The 18509-nt window shown below is 39.8% G+C and overlaps 1 protein-coding gene across 3 annotated transcripts in view; it reads left to right on the forward strand.

Moving 5' to 3' along the window:
* The window catches only part of LOC149189806 (uncharacterized), a 458516-nt gene that overhangs the window by 132131 nt on the left and 307876 nt on the right, over positions 1-18509 (forward strand). For 2 of the 3 annotated variants that reach the window (XM_089411941.1, XM_089411940.1), the window contains exon 4: positions 9782-9994. The exons of the other annotated variant lie outside the window; for it this stretch is intronic. In XM_089411941.1, the coding sequence (XP_089268067.1) occupies positions 9782-9994 (213 nt within the window). The remainder of the gene's footprint in view (positions 1-9781; positions 9995-18509) is intronic. 3 annotated transcript variants of the gene reach the window in all.

Below are 18509 nucleotides of genomic sequence, written 5' to 3' on the forward strand. Positions count from 1 at the left end.
TCACCAGCAACAGAATCAACCATGTCATCTAAACTGCATGCCTCTGGCAAATTATCATCATTTTTCCCATACTCAAGTGCAGGAGTTCTTTCACAACCTGTGGCCTAAAACTGAGAATTAAAGGTCATCGTTTTCCTTACCAAAGAAACATCTATCCATTCGTCCGTCGGCTCTTCTATTTCCTTTCCCCCAACTTCTCTAAATACTGTAACATCTTCCTCTCTTTCACTAAGCCTACAAACTTCCTCAACTTCACCATATGAGTTAAGAAATCCATGTAATTTTATTTCAGGTGAAAATTATGAAGTCATCACATAATTGAATTTCATAAATTAAAAATAGAAATTATCGGGACTGTTTAATTTGAAAACGAGATTTAATGGGCCTGTAAGGTCTCGCAGGGTTCAAAACTCACTCTGATACCAGATGTAAGAGCCCTAAATTTGAAACTTAAGAGGGTTTAACAATAATTTGTTCATAAAATACCAGAATATGTAATTTAAATACAAAATTTAAACAATTTATCTAATGAATACCAACCTGTCTGCTCTGCTGCAAATCTTGTTCCGGTTGCGTTACCAAAACGGCCAAAACCTCCCTGCCGAACTGGGTACAACCTAGGTACTCAGTCTCAGAATGCTTTCCAATCGAAGCAATCTGATCCCCCGTGCCCAAAAACTCTAGTACAATCAAGACTCCTTCCTGTCTATACCTCTGTGTTAAAATTGTTCTCCTTCCCTCCTCCTCAAGATTTCCTTCCTCCTTTTAATTCCTTGTCCACCGCCTTCCTCCCATCTCCGTGTCATTGTTTTGTTACGAGTAACTTTTATAAAATCATTTCTCATTTGATTTTGTTGATTTTATTTGGATACATAGATTTGATTTGATTAAAGTTTATTATTATTTTAATAAACTAATTTGATTTATTTAGTTTATAATTTTAATTAATTTATATTATTATTTTATTAATTTTAATTTGTAAATTAAAATCAACATTTTCTTCTAGTTTAAGGATTTATCATATATATATATATATATATATATATATATATTTAAGGTGGTATACGTATTACCTACCTAATTTGATATATATGATATTCTGGTGAGGTATTAATTCATTACCTTAATTTATATCTCTTCCTGTAGTAACTAGCCTATATATAGTGCGATACATGCGGGTCCATGCATACGTAGCTATCGTATGGAGGTCTCGTATGTATGCTAATATTCGTATTTTATTTATAGTTGTAGGTGGGTCATTACAATTTTGATTAATTAGTCATATTCCCTAAGTTTAGACTTCAGAAATATTTAAAACTAACTAATAATTTAATTAAGTCATTTATAGGTGGAATTTTCAAAAACGATTTCTGGGTTTTGGAGATCTTATGTATTCTAGCCTCTCCACAAAATTTCATGGCTAGAACACATCTGATGCTACAAAGACTAACAGGCACTTGTGGTGACATTTGGTTGCAACCTCATAGTGTTGTCTCTCGGTTTAACTCTTGTCTTGTGAGCCCTCTCACATGACCTGCTAGATTTTGAGGCAACATGCCCATAACATTAAATGGAAGCACATGATTGCATAAATGGTTAAAGTACCTGCTGGTAGATGACCCACCTGTTGATTTTGGGTAGTATCAGATGTGCTCTAGCTCCTAAATTTTGTGGAGGGGCTAGAACACATGATATCTCCAAGAGAAATTGTTTGGAGAAATTCCACCCGAATTGTATTTTATTAAAATAATTAATATTTTTAATGTGGTAACGGGTATTAATGAAAGTATTGGGTGAGAAGCTTCTAAGAGACGAGGATCAAGTTTAATTTAATCTTTGCCGTTGATTAGGGACTTAATCTCGACTGTTGATTCATCAACAGAAAAAGTATAAGAGAAGACTTGAGAGTCATTTGGAGATACATCTGGCAAATACTCAGTAACTCGAGGGAAATCGATTCTCAAGGAGAAGGAGTTTGATTTCAGAGGGAGAGTTGCAAGGTGAAGGAAGAGGAGGGCATTAGCATCAGTCAAAGACTGAGGAGGAGGTGATGCAGAGCATCAAAAGGACAACGAAGAGGGAAGATCAGAGAGACAGTGCAGCAAGGGACGTAGTCCTCACGCAGAAGTGACGCAGAGGTGACGTAGTGAAGGCTGGAGGGTCTCCGGGGTGTCAGAATTTCTCCAGAGCAAGGAGGAAAATTGTCTCAAGTGTTTCTCTCAGAGGTGTCTCTATATTCTGTAAAACCGTTCCTTGTAAAGAGATTGTTGCTGAAGAATAATAAATAAACCCTGTTTGCTGCACCGCTTTTCCCACATTGGGTTTTTCTAGGGACTATTGTCGAAAAATAACTGTGTTGAGGTGATTGATTCTTGTGCTTGTATATCATTGTTATTTTCTCTATGCTATTATGTGACAACTGCATTAGAATTTATTTTGATGTTTACTGAAGGGTTTTGTAAATAACTTATTTAAGTAGGAGAAATAAATCAGTTACTGCAGTAGAATTTCGTGTTAGAAATTTTCACATGGTATCAGAGAAGAGATCGAGCAACAAGATTAGAGAATCTACAATGAGTCGGGAGCATGATGCTGGGGCAGCAACTCAAAAGGACTCACGCAGTTCTCTCGGGAAAGAGGAAAGCATGAAGAATATGGATCATGACTATTCTATGTTAGCTTCCAGACTGGAAGAAGAAGTCACTTGCTTAGCAAGTTCTGCTTCCTCTGAGGTTTGGTATATTGACAGTGGAGCTTCTGTGCACATGACAGGAATACGAGAATGTTTTTCGAGCTATCAGGAAGAACAAATGAACTTCCAAATCACCATGGGAAATAAGTCAAAATGTACCCCAGTAGGAAGAGGTACTATAGTCTTCCAAACAGAAGCAGGGGATTGACTATGAGCAACCAATGTACTGCATGTGCTAGGGTTGGGGATGAACTTACTCTTTGTATCTCAGTTACAAAACAAGGGCTATGATGTTTTCTTCATTGGGAAGAAAATATATGTCAAACATCTGAGTTGGAAAAAGAAGGCCCAAATTGGAGTCAGAAGTAACACGCTGTATAAGTTTACATTAGAATCTCCAATGTCACTGATAGGCAACAGTGGGGAAAAAGATTTGAATGAACTATGGCACAGGAGGATGGGACACTTGCACCATGGGGCTCTAAGAATTCTCGGAAGAACCGTGACAGGTATTCCAGAGTTGAGTACCAAACGAAATGATGTATGTAGAGGGTGCGCACTAAGCAAGTACGCCAAAGCAGCTTATTCCAGAAGTAACAGTAGGGCTAAGAGTGTTCTGGGATTGATACACTCAGATATCTGCGGACCCATGTCCACAAAAGCTCTTAGTGGTGCCGAATACTTCGTCACCTTCATTGATGACCATTCTAGGAAGACTTGGATCTACTTTCTAAAAACCAAGGATGAGGTTTTTGATCGATTCAAAGAGTTTAAGGCTCTGGTTGAGAATCTGACAGGGAAGAGGATAAAAGTGTTGCGCTCAGACAATGGTGGAGAATACATTGATAAGGAATTCACTAATTTCTGTGCAAGGGAAGGTATCAAAAGAGAATGGACAACTCCTTATAATCCAAAGTAGAATGGAGTAGCAGAGAGGAAGAACAGGACTATTATTGAAGCAACAAGGGCGATGTTGTATGATCAGCATATGCTTAAATTTCTATGGGCAGAAGCATGCAACACAACAGTATATGTCCAAAACAAGACTCTTCACAGAGCATTATGTAAGATTACTCCGGAGAGTGTCTTCACTGGTAAGAAGCCTAAGGTGAGTCATTTTAGAATATTTGGGAGTTTGGCATATTGCCATATACCCAAAGAAAAGAGGAAGAAATTGGATCAAACTGCAAAAAAAGGATATCTTGTGGGATATAGCGAGAATGCTAAGGCATATAGAGTCTATCTTCCGGGAAATAGGAAGATCATAGTTCGACGGGATGTAAAGTTCATGGAGGACAGAGCTTTTAGGAAATCCCGAGAAATGCCTTCCGAAGAGTAGTCAAAGGATGATCCATTGGTCCAACCACTTCGACCAGTAGAAACCAGCACCAATATTTCTCCTAAAGACAAAATTCTAGAGGTATCACAACAGGTGGAGTCTCAGGAAGAGGAGGAGCAAATAGATCTACCCACTACCAGTGGAAGAACGAGTCGGGAACTTCGACAGATACTACGGGATGTAGAGGATTTCGTTGGAGCTCCTAGGAACGAGAAAAGGGAGCGTAGACAACCAGATAGGTACCAAGCCTTGGTGGCTCAGGTTGGAGAACCCTCTAGTTTTCAAGAGGTTGTTCAACATCAAGTATGGGTAGATGCTATGGTGGAGGAATACAATTCCATAATGGTCAATGATGTCTGAGAAGTGGTACCTAGGCCTTGGGACAGGTCAGTTGTATGTTCGAGATGGATCTACAAGGTCAAATATGCTGCAGATGGCAGTGTGGAAAAATACAAAGCCAGGTTCGTGGCTAAGGGGTATGCTTAGAAGGAAGGGATAGACTACGAAGAAACCTTCGCCCCAGTAGCGAGGTATACTTCTATTAGATTTGTGATATCCCTTGCAGCACAGATGGGGTGGGAGATTCACTAGATGGACGTCAAGACTGCGTTCTTGAATGGGGTGATAGAAGAAGAAGTATACATTGAACAACCAGAGGGTTTTGAGACACATGAGAAGAAATCTCATGTATGCAGGTTGAAGAAAGCCTTGTATGGGCTTAAACAGGCGCCTAGAGCATGGTACGGTCAAATTGATGGTTACTTGCAGAAGATGGGATTCGTCAAGAGTGATGCAGATCCCAACCTCTACTATCTGATTGTAGAGAATGAGCCTCTAATTCTGGTGTTATATGTGGATGACCTTTTTCTAACAGGTTCATCCAGGCTCATCAAAGATTGCAAGGAAAACCTAGCTACAAAATTTGACATGAAGGATTTGGGGCGGATGCATTATTTTCTGGGGTTGGAAGTTTGGTAGCAGAAGGGTGGAATTTTCCTTGGACAAGGGAGATATGCTACAGAAATTTTGAAAAGGTTCAGAATGCAGGACTATAGACCTATGGCTACTCCAATGATTACCAATTGGAAGAAGATTGATGCATCTGAAGATAAAGAAGTCGATCCCACCTTGTACAGGCAGCTCATAGAGTCCCTGATGTATCTGGTCAATACCAGGCTAGACATTTGTTACGTTGTCAACACCCTCAGTCAGTTCATGTTGGAACCAAAGAGGGCGCATTGGGCAGCAGCCAAGCATGTTCTCAGACATATACGAGGAACAATCGAGCATGGACTAATGTACACCCAAGGAAATGACATCAGGTTGAGTGGGTTCACTGATGCAAATTTGGTTGGAAGTTCAGTAGATCAGAAAAGTACCACTGGGTACTGTTGATTTTGGGTAGCATCAGATGTGCTCTAGCCTTGAAATTTGGAGGAAAGGCTAAGGCACATGAGATCTCCAAGACCCAGAAATCGTTTTGAGAAATTCCACCCGGATGAGGAGTTATTAAAATAATTAATATTTTTAATGGGTTCCTAAGTCTAAACTTAGGAAAATAAAAATATTAATGGGTATTAATAAAGATAAGGTTGTCTAAGAGACGAGGATCAAGTCTGTTTTAATCTTAGCCGTTGATTAGAGACTTAATCTCGGCCGTTGATTCATCAACAGGAAAAGTATAAGAGAAGACTTGAGGATCATTTGGAGACACACCGACAGATACTCAGTATCTCAAGGAAAATCGATTCTCAAGAGAAGGAGATCGATTTCAGAGGGAGAGTTGTAGGGTGGAGGAAGAGGAGGGCATCAGCAGCAGTCAGTGACTGAGGAGGAGGTGACGTAGGGACATTGAGAGACAGCGCAGAGGGAGACAGTCCAGAGGAGAGACGTAGCCCCCACGCAGGCTGACGCAGAGGGACGCAGAGCCACTTAGAGCCACGCTGAGCCACACTCAGTGACACAAAGGTGACACAGAAGTGGGAGAAGGGTCTCCAAAGTGTCAAAAAGTTTCCAGGGGAAAGTCTCAGGTGTTTTCTTTCAGTTTCTCTATAAAATCATTCCTTGTAAAAGCGATTGTTGCTGAAGATTAATAAAACCTTCATTTGTTGCACCGATTTTCCTGCATTGGGTTTTTCTAGGGACAATTGTCCAAAAACAACTTTGTTGATGTGATTGGTTCTTGTGTATGTAATTTCTCTGTGTAATTATGTGATAACTGCAGTAGAATTTATTTTAATATTTGCTGAAGGGATTTTGTAAATAACTTATTGTGAAGAATAAGTAGGTGAAATAAATCAGTTGCTGTAGTAGAATTTCAGATTAGAAATTTTCACAGGTACTATTTCAACATTGGATCAGGAATGACCTCCTGGTGTAGTAGGAAAAAAAACCGTAGCTCTGAGCTCAACTGAAGCTAAATATATGGCAGCTAGCACAACATCGTGTGAAGCCATATGGCTTAGGAAGTTTCTTGTGAATCTATTCAGGAGAAGGATGGAAGCGACCAATATTTTGTGTGATAATCAGAGTTGCATCAAGCTCTCTGAGAATCCAGTTTTTCATGATCGGTCGAAGCACATTGACATCAGGTGTCACTTTATCAGAGACTGTGTCCAACGAGGGGCAGTACAGTTACGGTACACTCTGACAAGAGAACAGGTGGTAGACATTCTCACCAAGGCTCTAGGAAGAACAAAGTTTGTTTATTTTAGGGAGAAGATGGGGATGATTGAGAATCCGTTTCAGTAGCAGAAGCAGATAGTATAGGGAGTTGCAGTGCAGTAATTAGCAATGGCAGTGCTATGGGCAGCATGCTGCAGCATATTAAGAGGGAGTTGCAGTACAGATGTAGCAGTGTCATGGGCAACAATACAGGTTGCAACAACACAGTAGATGAGGGGCAGCAGATCGAGCATAAACAACACAAAGGACCGATGTCGTGGATCAGTGTGATACTTCTGTTGGGAAGTATTGCTAGAGCACATACCTCGCTAAGAGGGAGCGTTGATTTTGGGTAGTATCGGAAGTGCTCTAGCTTCGAAATTTTGTGGAGGGGCTAGAACACATGAGATCTCCAAGACCCAGAAATCATTTGGAGAAATTCCACCCGGATTGTATTTTATTAAAATAATTAATATTTTTAATGGGGTTCCTAAGTCTAAACTTAGGAAAATAAAAATATTAATGGGTATTAATGAAAGTATGGGTGAGAAGCTTCTAAGAGACGAGGATCAAGTCTAATTTAATCTTAGTCGTTGATTAGGGACTTAATCTCGGCCATTGATTCATCAACATGAAAAGTATAAGAGAAGACTTGAGAGTCATTTGGAGATGCGCCGGGCAAATACTCAGTAACCCAAGGGAATCAATTCTCAAGGAGAAGGAGTTTGATTTCAGAGGGAGAGTTGGACGGTGAAGGAAGAGGAGGGCATTAGCATCAGTCAGAGATTGAGGAGGAGGTGACGCAGAGCATCAAAGGGACAACGCAGAGGGAATATCAGAGAGACAGCGCAGCATGGGACGCAGTCCTCACGCAAGCCTCACACAAAAGTGACGCAGTGAAGGTTGGAGGGTCTCCGGGGTGTCAGAATTTCTCCAAAGCAAGGAGGAAAATTGTCTCAGGTGTTTCTCTCAGAGGTGTCTCTATATTCTGTAAAATCGTTCCTTGTAAAGAGATTGTTGTTGAAGAATAATAAATAAACCCTCATTTGCTGCACCGGTTTTCCCGCATTGGGTTTTTCTGGGGACTATTGTCCAAAAATAACTGTGTTGATGTGATTGATTCTTGTGCTTGTATATCATTGTTATTTTCTCTATGCTATTATGTGACAACTGTAGTAGAATTTATTTTGATGTTTACTAGAGGGTTTTGTAAATAACGTATTTAAGTAGGAGAAATAAATCAGTAACTGCAGTAGAATTTCGTGTTAGAAATTTTCACACCACCTTCCTTCAAGAAGAAATGGTAGATGGGAAAGAGATCTGACTGGAGCAATAGGTGGAGAATCTTAGCATAATGTGATGTATTGATCATCATAAGGCTGCTGTCTGGTTGGCTGTCCAAAGAAGAGAAAGTTTTTCTCCTATGGGTTACCCACTTTTTGGTGGGTTACAGTCCCCATATCTCACACCCCACACCTGGATAGAAAACCTAGTGTTATAAGTGCTTGGAAGAGGGAGCTTAACAAGCCCTAGTCCCAAACATATATTGACTTTGGGTACTTTGGCTCCTTATGACTCTTTATTTTTGATGGTGTGGGTGGCTAGTTTTCATAGATTGATGATTTTACCTTGTGGCATTAACTCTGGGCCTTGTCTGGCAGCCCCTTCTTGGTAAACTCTCGTTTTGTATAGTTATAGAATTACAAATCATTTTTATCAAACAAAAACAGCTAAAGACCATCTATTGCCTTGCATTTGTTAGTGTCATTTATGTCCTCCTTGAAGTCTCTTTCTTGTGCATGTATCCCAATTCAGCTTCTCATTGTACTCTAGCCCTAAGTATTTATGGTTTTGTGTTGTTTTGAGATGCTCATTTCTTAAGCTGATTTGGATCCGGTTTGATTTCTCCTTTAATTGAAAATGTGACCACCTTAGTCTTTCCCATGTTCACATCCATCCTTGCCTTCACAAAAAAGGTCTTTAATGTCAACAAATGTCCCCTATACTGCACAATGTTCAGTCTGTCAAGATCACATCATTTGTGTAAAGTAAGATTTTCATTATAGTTCTTGCTATGTTTGCTCCCCAATCTCCTTTGTTGTTAATCTATTGTTCTAACTTGTTTAGTGTTGTGAACATCTCAATTTTATCTCGAAATCACGATTTTTTGGCCTAGCCGATGTTTGCTGTTTTTAAAAAATATTTTTATGGTATCTTAATTTTGCCGATGTTTCGGATTTTTTATCGATATTTTCCCGATTTTTACAATTTTTTGGTTTTCCGGACCCTTGCTGATTTTATCCTGATGTCGATGTTCGCAACATGGAACTTGTTTATGTAGAGCCGAAAGAGTATAGGGGAGAGGTGTTTACCGATTTTTTATCGATATTTTCCCGATTTTTACAATTTTTTGGTTTTCCGGACCCTTGCTGATTTTACCCTGATGCCGATGTTCGCAACATGGAACTTGTTTATGTAGAGCCGAAAGAGTATAGGGGAGAGGGGTAGCCTTGCTTTACTCATATGTCACTGTTGAAGCTCTTTGACAAGCTGTCCTTGGTTCTGATTTGGCATGGACTTGCTTGTATAGCTTGTGTACCATTGCACTCCACTCGCTAGGGATTCCCATTTCCACTATCCTCTCCCTCAATGTTTTGACTATGTTAAAGGCTTTTTTGAAGTCTGTAAACAACAACATACTTCTTCATCTTTGGTGTCCAATGTTTTCTCTATCATGTGCCTTAAGGTGAAAGGAAGAGAGATTGCAGTTTATGATATTCTTAATCTCCTGACAACTATAAATTATCTTGTCGGAATCAGAAAAGTAATGATTTTGTTGCTTCGTCAAATTTTCCAGTACTGCACAGTGCATTTAAAACTTGAAAAGGTTAGGCCAGAATTGAAGGCAGACGCATATCATTCTTCCTGTAAGGATTCATTCAGGTTCTTGCTGAAATGATTTCAGTGTTAAGCATATATTAATTTGTTAAAATTGTGGTTGATTCACTGACTGTAGCGGTTATCATTTGGAAATCAGTACATTACATGTCTAATGAGTTGACTTTCCAAGTTAAACTTGTGACTAGTGCTCGTTGCTGGTGGAGGTGGAGTGGGAATGGAAGTTGTCCGCAAGTTGGCAAAGACAGGTTCTTGGGTTACAGTTTTTCAACGAAGTGAGAAATTTCGGAAGGAGATTGAAGATTTGGGAGCTATGCTTGCCATTGGTGATGTTTTGGACACTTCAAGCATGATGAAGGCTTTCAGCTCAACTTCATTTGACGCAGTGGTCTGTACAGTTGGTAAGCATCCTTTTTTGCTGCATATTAAATGTTAACCATTGTTCTTTTTGTCAGTTCCAACTTCCAACCAAATGTTTGTTGTATATCTCTGGTTGAGCTAAGCCCCAAGTCAATATGTTTTACATTTCTACCCAAAAAATCAATTTGTGCTATCACCAATCGTCACACTTGCTTCAACTATGTTGTTATGGCCCTCCTTAAGGATTATACTATTTAATATGTCAGTTCAGCGATGTTTTTGTAGCTGCACTACATTGTTAGTGGTATCTTGGTTCATCTGTATAGTTACAGCAACACTTATTAAATAACGTCTGTACTATGAATTAATCCACAGGTGCACTATGCAGTAAATAAAAGCTGTACGATGCATTAATTAACAGATATTCTATGAACTTCATAAAAGGCATACAATAAATTGATTAACTGGTGTACTATGCAGTAACTGGGAGCCATACAATGCAAGGTTGCTAGAGCAAAGGAGTGGGAGCACAATTTCTCAGGAGTCAGAAGACCTCAGGAGTGGAGTCTCCTTGGAGTGTTATATATATATATATATATTACTTTTATAATGCATTTATATTAAAAGAAACATGCAAAATGCCAAATTAATTGCAGTACGGGTTTAGTGATGATCTAGACAGTTTTTGCATAGATTGGAGTGAGCTACTATTTTTAGCATGTCCCCCAATGTTGCACGAAGCGGGAGCGCGGAAGCGTCATTTTCCAAAAATCTAGGAAGCGAAGCGTCCGCGGAAGCGTCTGCTATATATATATATATATATTTTATATTTTTTTGCATTTATACTCAAAACAAACATCCCAAATACCAAATTAATTGTAGAAGACATGAAAACATGCATATTTTTGCATAAATCAAGATAGATATGGCATCCATGATTCCATTGTAGTTACTAGTATGTACAACAATCATCTATATTCTAGCTATTACAAACATACATCAAATTTTTAAGCATATTATAAAACATAAAACATTTAAGCATATTATAAAACATAAAACATAGAGCATATTATGATTTATCTAGCAAGTGAGCAACTGTCAACATTTGTCATGTCCAAAATTCAAATAATAATGTTTACAAAATATGTCACTTGGTCACCGCCAAGCCAAAAAGGTTCAAAATTCAAATTCACAAGTCTACAAGTCTAATGAGTAATCTATGACAAAAAGTAGTAGATTGTGAATATATCTACTAATCTCTCCTCCTTCCACCACGAATAGAACGTGGTGACGGGCCTCCACGTGGTGGCAATGAAGAAGATGGTGCCTGTGTAAGTCGTGGCACTGAAACTGATGAAGAAGAACCCCCTGCTGTTGGTGTTGAACCATGGAACCTAGGAACCAAGGGACCAGATGGGGGTGGGGGTGGTGGCATATCAACACGGTCATCATCATCCTAGAATCGCTCAAAAAATTCATGCAAAAAAAAAAACACTAGTTAACAAAAAAATTAAAAACATGAATTAGAGAAATGCTTTATAAGGGAAAATTGGAAAATTCATACCACAATGGACATACCTGGATAAGAGCATCCTCTAATTGCTCTAGTCGCAACACTCCATCCTCCAAATTGGGCTCCTCTGGATTCTTGTCCCAAATCAACAAGTCTTTATTAGACTTTGCATCTTCACAGTAATGGGACAACAATCGCAAGTTGTAATGAACATAAACCAAGCTCTCTGCCCGGTCTAAACTCAACTTGTTCCTTTTAACACTGTGGATGAAAGAATAAGAGCTCCAACACCTCTCTGCAGAAGAAGTGTTTACCACCTGTGATAGCACCCGCAATGCCAAACTCTGTAGAAGTGGAGTACCCCCTCCATGCATGTTCCACCACTCAAGAGCAGAAAAAGTCTCTCGATCTTTAATTGCATGCATGCTCCCAAATGGACCAGTGTTGAGCGTATAGTTGCTCACTTGTCTCCGTACCAATGCAGCATCCTCCTCATCAGGGATTAATTTACTCAATGCAGCCATATATTTTTGGTGAACCTCTTGATCTTGGTGTGGTTTTCTCCTGCTTCCCCCCCCAGGTGCTGGTGTTGAAAGCCATGATGGATGATAGTATTTAGGTGTCAAAACATATGCTAATGCATGCAATGGAATATTTAGCATTTCCCATCGGTTTTGCACCTCTACACGAATATAATTGTACAAGGTGGTATCTCTAGGCTCAACAATGTCTTTAATCTGCCCCAACATGCTATCCATTTGCTCATACACCTCCCCAATTACTGGTCGATCTGAATCTGCAAACTTGATCATGTAATAAATTGGTTTGGTGAATTGCAAAACATATTTAACCTGTGACCAAAAGTAACTGTCAAGAACAGTGTCCTTGACTGCATTAGCACCATCTGTGTCAGTGTTAATTTCATTCCATGTTTCAGCACACACCAGATTAGTTAAAGCTTGTCTCACCTTCACTAGCCGCCTAAAGGTGAGGTAATCACTAGCAAATCTTGTCTTTGCAATTTTAAGCAATTGCAACTTGGAGTAAGTGCCATAGAAGTAGTTTACCCTTGTATGCCCCGTGATGAATTTAATGAGCTGCTTCCCTTTCCTGTAAACCTCAGCAATCCACCCACAATCTTTGTGTTTCACAATATCATGCATCAAAAGGTTCAATGTGTGAACCAGGCACCCAGACCAAAAGATGTGTGGATGAGTACGCTCAATAATTTTTCCTGCTGCCTTACAATTTGCTGCATTATCTGTGATCACTTGAACCACATTATTTGGACCAACATCTTTGATTGATTTCAATAGGAGATCTGCAATGTTTTGTGCAGATGCAGTGATGGAGGAGGAGTCATGACATGCAATAAATACTGCACCACTAGAAGAAACACCAAGAACATTTATCAAATGTTGGTTTCTAATATTTGTCCACCCATCTGATACAATGGATACCCCAGAATCTACCCACTCATTTGTAAAACGTGTCAAAGCTCTTTGAACCTTAGCTTTTTCTCTTTCTAATAACACTGTTCTAGCTTTCTCATAGTTGGGGGCCTTGTATCCTTTTGGGGCTTCATTGATGGCCTTTACCATTTCATGCCAATAGGGAGAGCGAAGCACATTGAATGGTACACCGCAAGCACAAAGAAAACGGACTATCTTTCCATCCACATCATCCCTCCCAGCAACATTAAGGAAATCCCCTATTGTTCTTCTACCTCCAGAGCTTGCAGAAGTACCATGAGGAGATGAGCAACTACCAAATTTAGAGGTTGCACTTGATTCAGAATGAGTTTTTTGTTTCTTGTTTTTTTGTTGTGCAGCCATCTCTATTTGGATGTATTTTCTTCTTTCTTCAGTTGAAATGTTTGGGCAAATTTGTACCCCCACAGAACCCTTTTTTTCATCACTGTCTAGCACCCCACAAAGATGCCTCCTCAGACGGGTATATGAACCACAATATGGTTTTCCTCCATGACAACCATGAGGGCACACAAATTTGTAAGATCCACCACCCTTTCCCCCATCAAGTTTGGTCACATAGTTCCACAAGGGTGTTGATGTAGCTTTCCCATCTTGTGTTTCAGTGTCCCCTTCAAGTTCATCCCCTTCCTCTTCAAACCCTTCCTCCTCATCATACATTGGGTCACTACTATTAGGACCATCACCAATGTCCTCTTCTGTTTCTTCCCTTCTATTCCTCACCCTTGCCATCATTAAAACCAAGAGTGGAATGATACATAGAAGCCAAAAGAACACCATCTTGGAATATGGATATAGGTGGTGGACAACGGCAACCTGTAAATAAAGGAGCAAGTAGAAACAATGGGAAAGAGTAGGAGAGGGAGGAGAAAAATACAATTTTTTTTTCAAAAAAACAAGGGAGTTTGGGGTTTGAACTTACCTCTTTAGCTCTTGTAGATGAAGTCCTCCAAGCTCTTGCTCCAAGCTCCTCCTCCTTCTCCTAGCTCCTCCTTCTTCACTCCTCCAAGCTCTCCTCTCTTCTCTTCTCCTCTCCTCTCTTCTCTTCTCCAACTCTCATAAACTCAAAGTGAGAAAATGAGGAATGAATGGGGGCTTTATTCTTTTCATTCCTCACCTTAACCTCACCCTAACCCACCCCCTTAAGGTTGAGTTAACTTAACTTTAAAAAAAAATTTGTTTTTCTCCCTTGGGCGCGCCCCTTTCCGCCGAAGCGTACGGAAGCGTGCGTGAAGCGCACGCTTCCTGCTCCGAAGCGCCACGCTTCGGCGGCCCGAAGCGCCGTACGAAGCGCGCTTCGGAGCCGGCGCTTCGGAAATTCCAGGAAGCGCAAATTTTTTTACGAATCGCGCTTCCTAATTTCTGAAGCGCGCTTCGGAAGGCGCTTCGTACTGCGCTTCCGTACGGGGCGCGCTTCGGAGCTTCGGAGCGGGGGGGGGGGCGCTTCATGCAACACTGATGTCCCCTTCATTGTATGAGACAGAGTTCTAGGTCTTGTACAGTAGAATTGATCACATATTCAAAATCCTTATGAACTTGGGGTTCCATTGAGGCTTCTTCGGATGACATGCATGGGACTTACTATTTTTAGCAAGTTTCTTCTGGAGACTAGCATGCCAGAGATAATGGTATATTTAGAATCCTTGCGAGATTCTGAGTTTGATGAGCTACTTTCGGCTGAAATGCGAGCACTCTTATTTTTAGCAGTACTTGCATGCCGATTTTGATATCGTATTTGGATTCCTTACAAAAAGATGAATCCAGCGGGTATGGTTTCATGAGATTCTGAGCACTTTCTATTTAGTAGTGGTCGCATGTCAGATTTGATTATGTATTCTAGCTCCCCACCGAGTTCTGTGTCCAATGAGGGTGGCTTCATCAGAATCTGAGATATTTCTATTTTTAGTAGTATTGGCATGGTGGTGTGGACAACATATTGTGGATTCCCCATGATATTTTGAGTCTAATGAGTATAACATTGTGGGCATGCAAACATATCTCTATTTTAGTAGTGCCTATTTTTAGGCACACTATATATGGTAGGGTCCCCCTATCTATTTCGGGCATTTTCTATCTTTTCCTAGCATGCCTATTTATAGCAGTATGACATGTAGTAGTCTGATGGGGCGACATGAAGCAGCTCATGAAATGGACAAGTGCAAGATTTATAAATGAGTTATCAATCATGTGGCAAAGCGCATGGGTAAATCATTTTGGAGGTGTGACATGGAAATTTATTTTTCCTCAACCTTATTTTCTCTCTCCTAGTGTGCATTGGCCTCTTGCTCTCACTCCTATATTTCATCCTATTCTCACAACTATTTTCCCTCCTACTTTCGCTCCTTTCCTTGCCCCACCTTTTCCTCAACAAAAGGCACACTTGGTAATTAACGAGCATTGTTTTTTCCCTCAACAACTCAAATTCCCTAAAGATATGCCAAGCCGAATTAGCCAAAAGTGCCTTGAGGATATTTTAATCAAAGATAGAATTTACTCAAAATACTCCGAGATGCTTTTACCCAAGTCAAATTAGCTGAAATTGTACTCAAAGACATTTTATCTCATGATAACTTAGAGACACTTCAATTAAACTTAAGCATGGGCCACTTCACTCAATTTCTTCTCCAGTCAAAGTTCAGTTGACTCTACATGGCTTTTTCCATGGCACATTAATGGCTATTTTTGGGGAGTTTGATCTCCTATTACTCCTATGCGAATTAGAGAGATTGGAAGGAGGAAGGAACTATAAATATAGGTGGAGACTAAGGTGTCAACTCGAATTGTCTTGAGCGAGCATCAACATTACTCTGTCTCCATTATTCTTTATTTCTCCTCTCTTCTACCGTACTTTATTGTGTTTGGATATCATTGTCATCAATTCTGTAATAGTCATCTTGGTGTAGCCAGCCTCTTGGCTTTTCGAGAACAAAGCTCAATTTTGATCCATTCTCTTTGTGGGCTTGTTTGATATTTCAATGGTATCTTATACAATTTGGTAAGAGTTTTTAAGCTGCTTTCTTTGGTGAAATCTGTCATTTAAATATGCTTTCTATCTACTTTATCTTCCATAGAAAATCTGATTTGCTAGAGATTATGCCACATGTTACTGATTTTTTTACCAATCTTTTTAGTAGGGTCGCTAAGGTCTTGGCAGCCTTTTTAGATGGGCAGACATAGGGCAGGGACCCACTGTAACCTCAGCCCAAGCCCCCGCTATTTAGGCCCAACAACCTCTAAACAACCAAGGGAGGAGTTGTTAATACCACCCAACAACTCCGGTTTATGTCCAGTGCCTTATGTGGAGTCAATAGGGTGGAGGTGTTCTTGATCCATCTGCTATCTTGCATAAAAATAGAGCAAATTTCTAACAACGGATATTAGTAGCCAATATACTTCAAAATATGGCATATGATCTATGGATTTTGGTCTACTGAATCTATCCTAACCAAATATATAGCTATTTATCAATTTTGATGCTTGGTTTAAGAGTTACAAGTAAAAATAACTTGGTATCCTGTATGACAACCTGTAAAATCTACGTTAAAACGCAGGGACAACAACCTATTTTGTTTAATTAGCCAACCCACTATGCGAAACACACCTCTAGGGAGTCACCTTAAAGTGTGGAATGGCTTGAGAGTGATTGTAGAGGTTTTGGGGCCTTCCCTCCACTGAATTTAGACTGAAAGTGCAAATTTCCAGCTAGTTGGAAATTGATTTTCAGATTTTTGGGTTATGTATATTAACCCATAAAATTTCCAGAAAATTATTTATTGATTTAACCAGCTGGAAAGTGGAAGAAAATAAACTCTAACAATAAAAAGATGATTATGGATTAACTTAGAGTTGAATAAAATCAAATTCTTGTAACACTCCTTACCACCCCCTTGTAATAATATGGGTTGTGAAAGGTGTTACTGATGCTTTAACTTCAATTTCTCAATGTCTAACAATGTACTGGGGTTACAAAAATGTATTACAAAAATACCATTTTCTAAAACCTTGCGGAATAGAGAAATTCTTTTGTTCAACAAGAGACACACTTAGACCTTCTAGTCATCAACTAGGTCAAACTGACCTTGAACAAATCTATGGTCAAACCTGGTTAAACCCTCCAAGTCAAGCCTTCCAATCTGATCCAGCACTTTCCTCTACTGATCAATGTTTTAAAACTCCGACTTGGGTTTAGAACCGGCCGAGGGTTGGCTCGGACTCTGACTCGGTATCCACTCGGCCGGTTTGATTTCAATGACTCGGTCGTTGTAAAAATTACATTAAATATTTCTTTTTTTATGAAAAAACATAATTCTAAAGATTTTCATTCATGTTTCCAAACGCAATGCATTAGAATATAGAAAGAATACAACATATGATCAAAGTAAGCTCATTAATATATCGATTATATCAAAATGGCACCTAGTGCACTGTCCAATACATACATGATATAGAGATCAAAACAAAACACATAACCAAGGAGGCTCTAAATGGCCTCTACAACAAAAGTAAACTGTAAAACATTACTGGGCACCAATACTTCTGGCTACTGCTAACCAACCCAGTGAAGCTTTTGCCTCCAGAGCTTTATAATGATACCTTGGGTTCAAAAAACAACTAGCTGCATGTATAGGGCAATGAAGTTGATTGTTCCATCTTTGATCAATGATTTCCCAAATGGGCCCATACTTAGCAACTCTATCCATCTATGTTGCCTTTATTTTCTCCTTTGCTTGATCCATAGCCTCATAAATGAAGCCCATCGCCAATCTTTTCCCATCCACCAACTGCAACACCTTAACAAACCAGCTAGGGCTCTGACTCGATTGGCTCGGTTCAACCGGCTTAGTCGGCTGGGCCAGTTTGGTAACAAACGGCCACCGAACCGATTTTTCTACCGAGCCGACCCCGCCAAGGGTCAAACTTGGTCGGCTCGGCCGAATTTTAAAACACTGCTACCTGCAGGCCTAACATCAGCATAAGGACCAATGCCGGATGATCAGGGTGATGCTCAATTAAGAGTATTACTAGAGCATAGTCCTCGCTAAGAGAGAGTGTTGATTTAGGGTAGCATCAGATGTGCTCTAGCCTCGAAACTTGGTGGAGAGGCTAAGGCACATGAGATCTCCAATACCCAGAAATGGTTTGGGCAGATTCTAAACAGTTTGAGAGATATTAAAATAATTAATATTTTTAATGGAGTCCCTAAGTCTAAACTTAGGGAAAATAAAATATTAATGTGCATTAATATAAAACTGTGTTAGAATGGTCCAAAAGTCATGGATCAAGCCAGAATTAATCTTAGCCGTTGATTAGGGACTTAATCTTGGTCGTTGAATTGTCAACGAGAAAAGTATAAAAGGAGGCTTGAGGGTCACTTGGAGAACACACCGAGTTGATCAAGATTTCGATTTTCTGGGGCAGGGTTTGCTGAGGAAGTTGAAAGAGTGATCAGAGTTGTAGCTGAGGGGTAGTGAAGACAGAAGCAGAGAGTCAGAAATAGTACCGGGAGGATCAGCGCAAAAGTCGGGAGAGAGGGACGCAGAGCCAGCGATAGGT

Source organism: Pinus tabuliformis, chromosome 3_1 (assembly GCF_031772625.1).
Source record: "Pinus tabuliformis cultivar Carrire ecotype Pingquan chromosome 3_1, CPIR1, whole genome shotgun sequence".
NCBI classification, from domain to species: Eukaryota; Viridiplantae; Streptophyta; class Pinopsida; order Pinales; family Pinaceae; genus Pinus; species Pinus tabuliformis.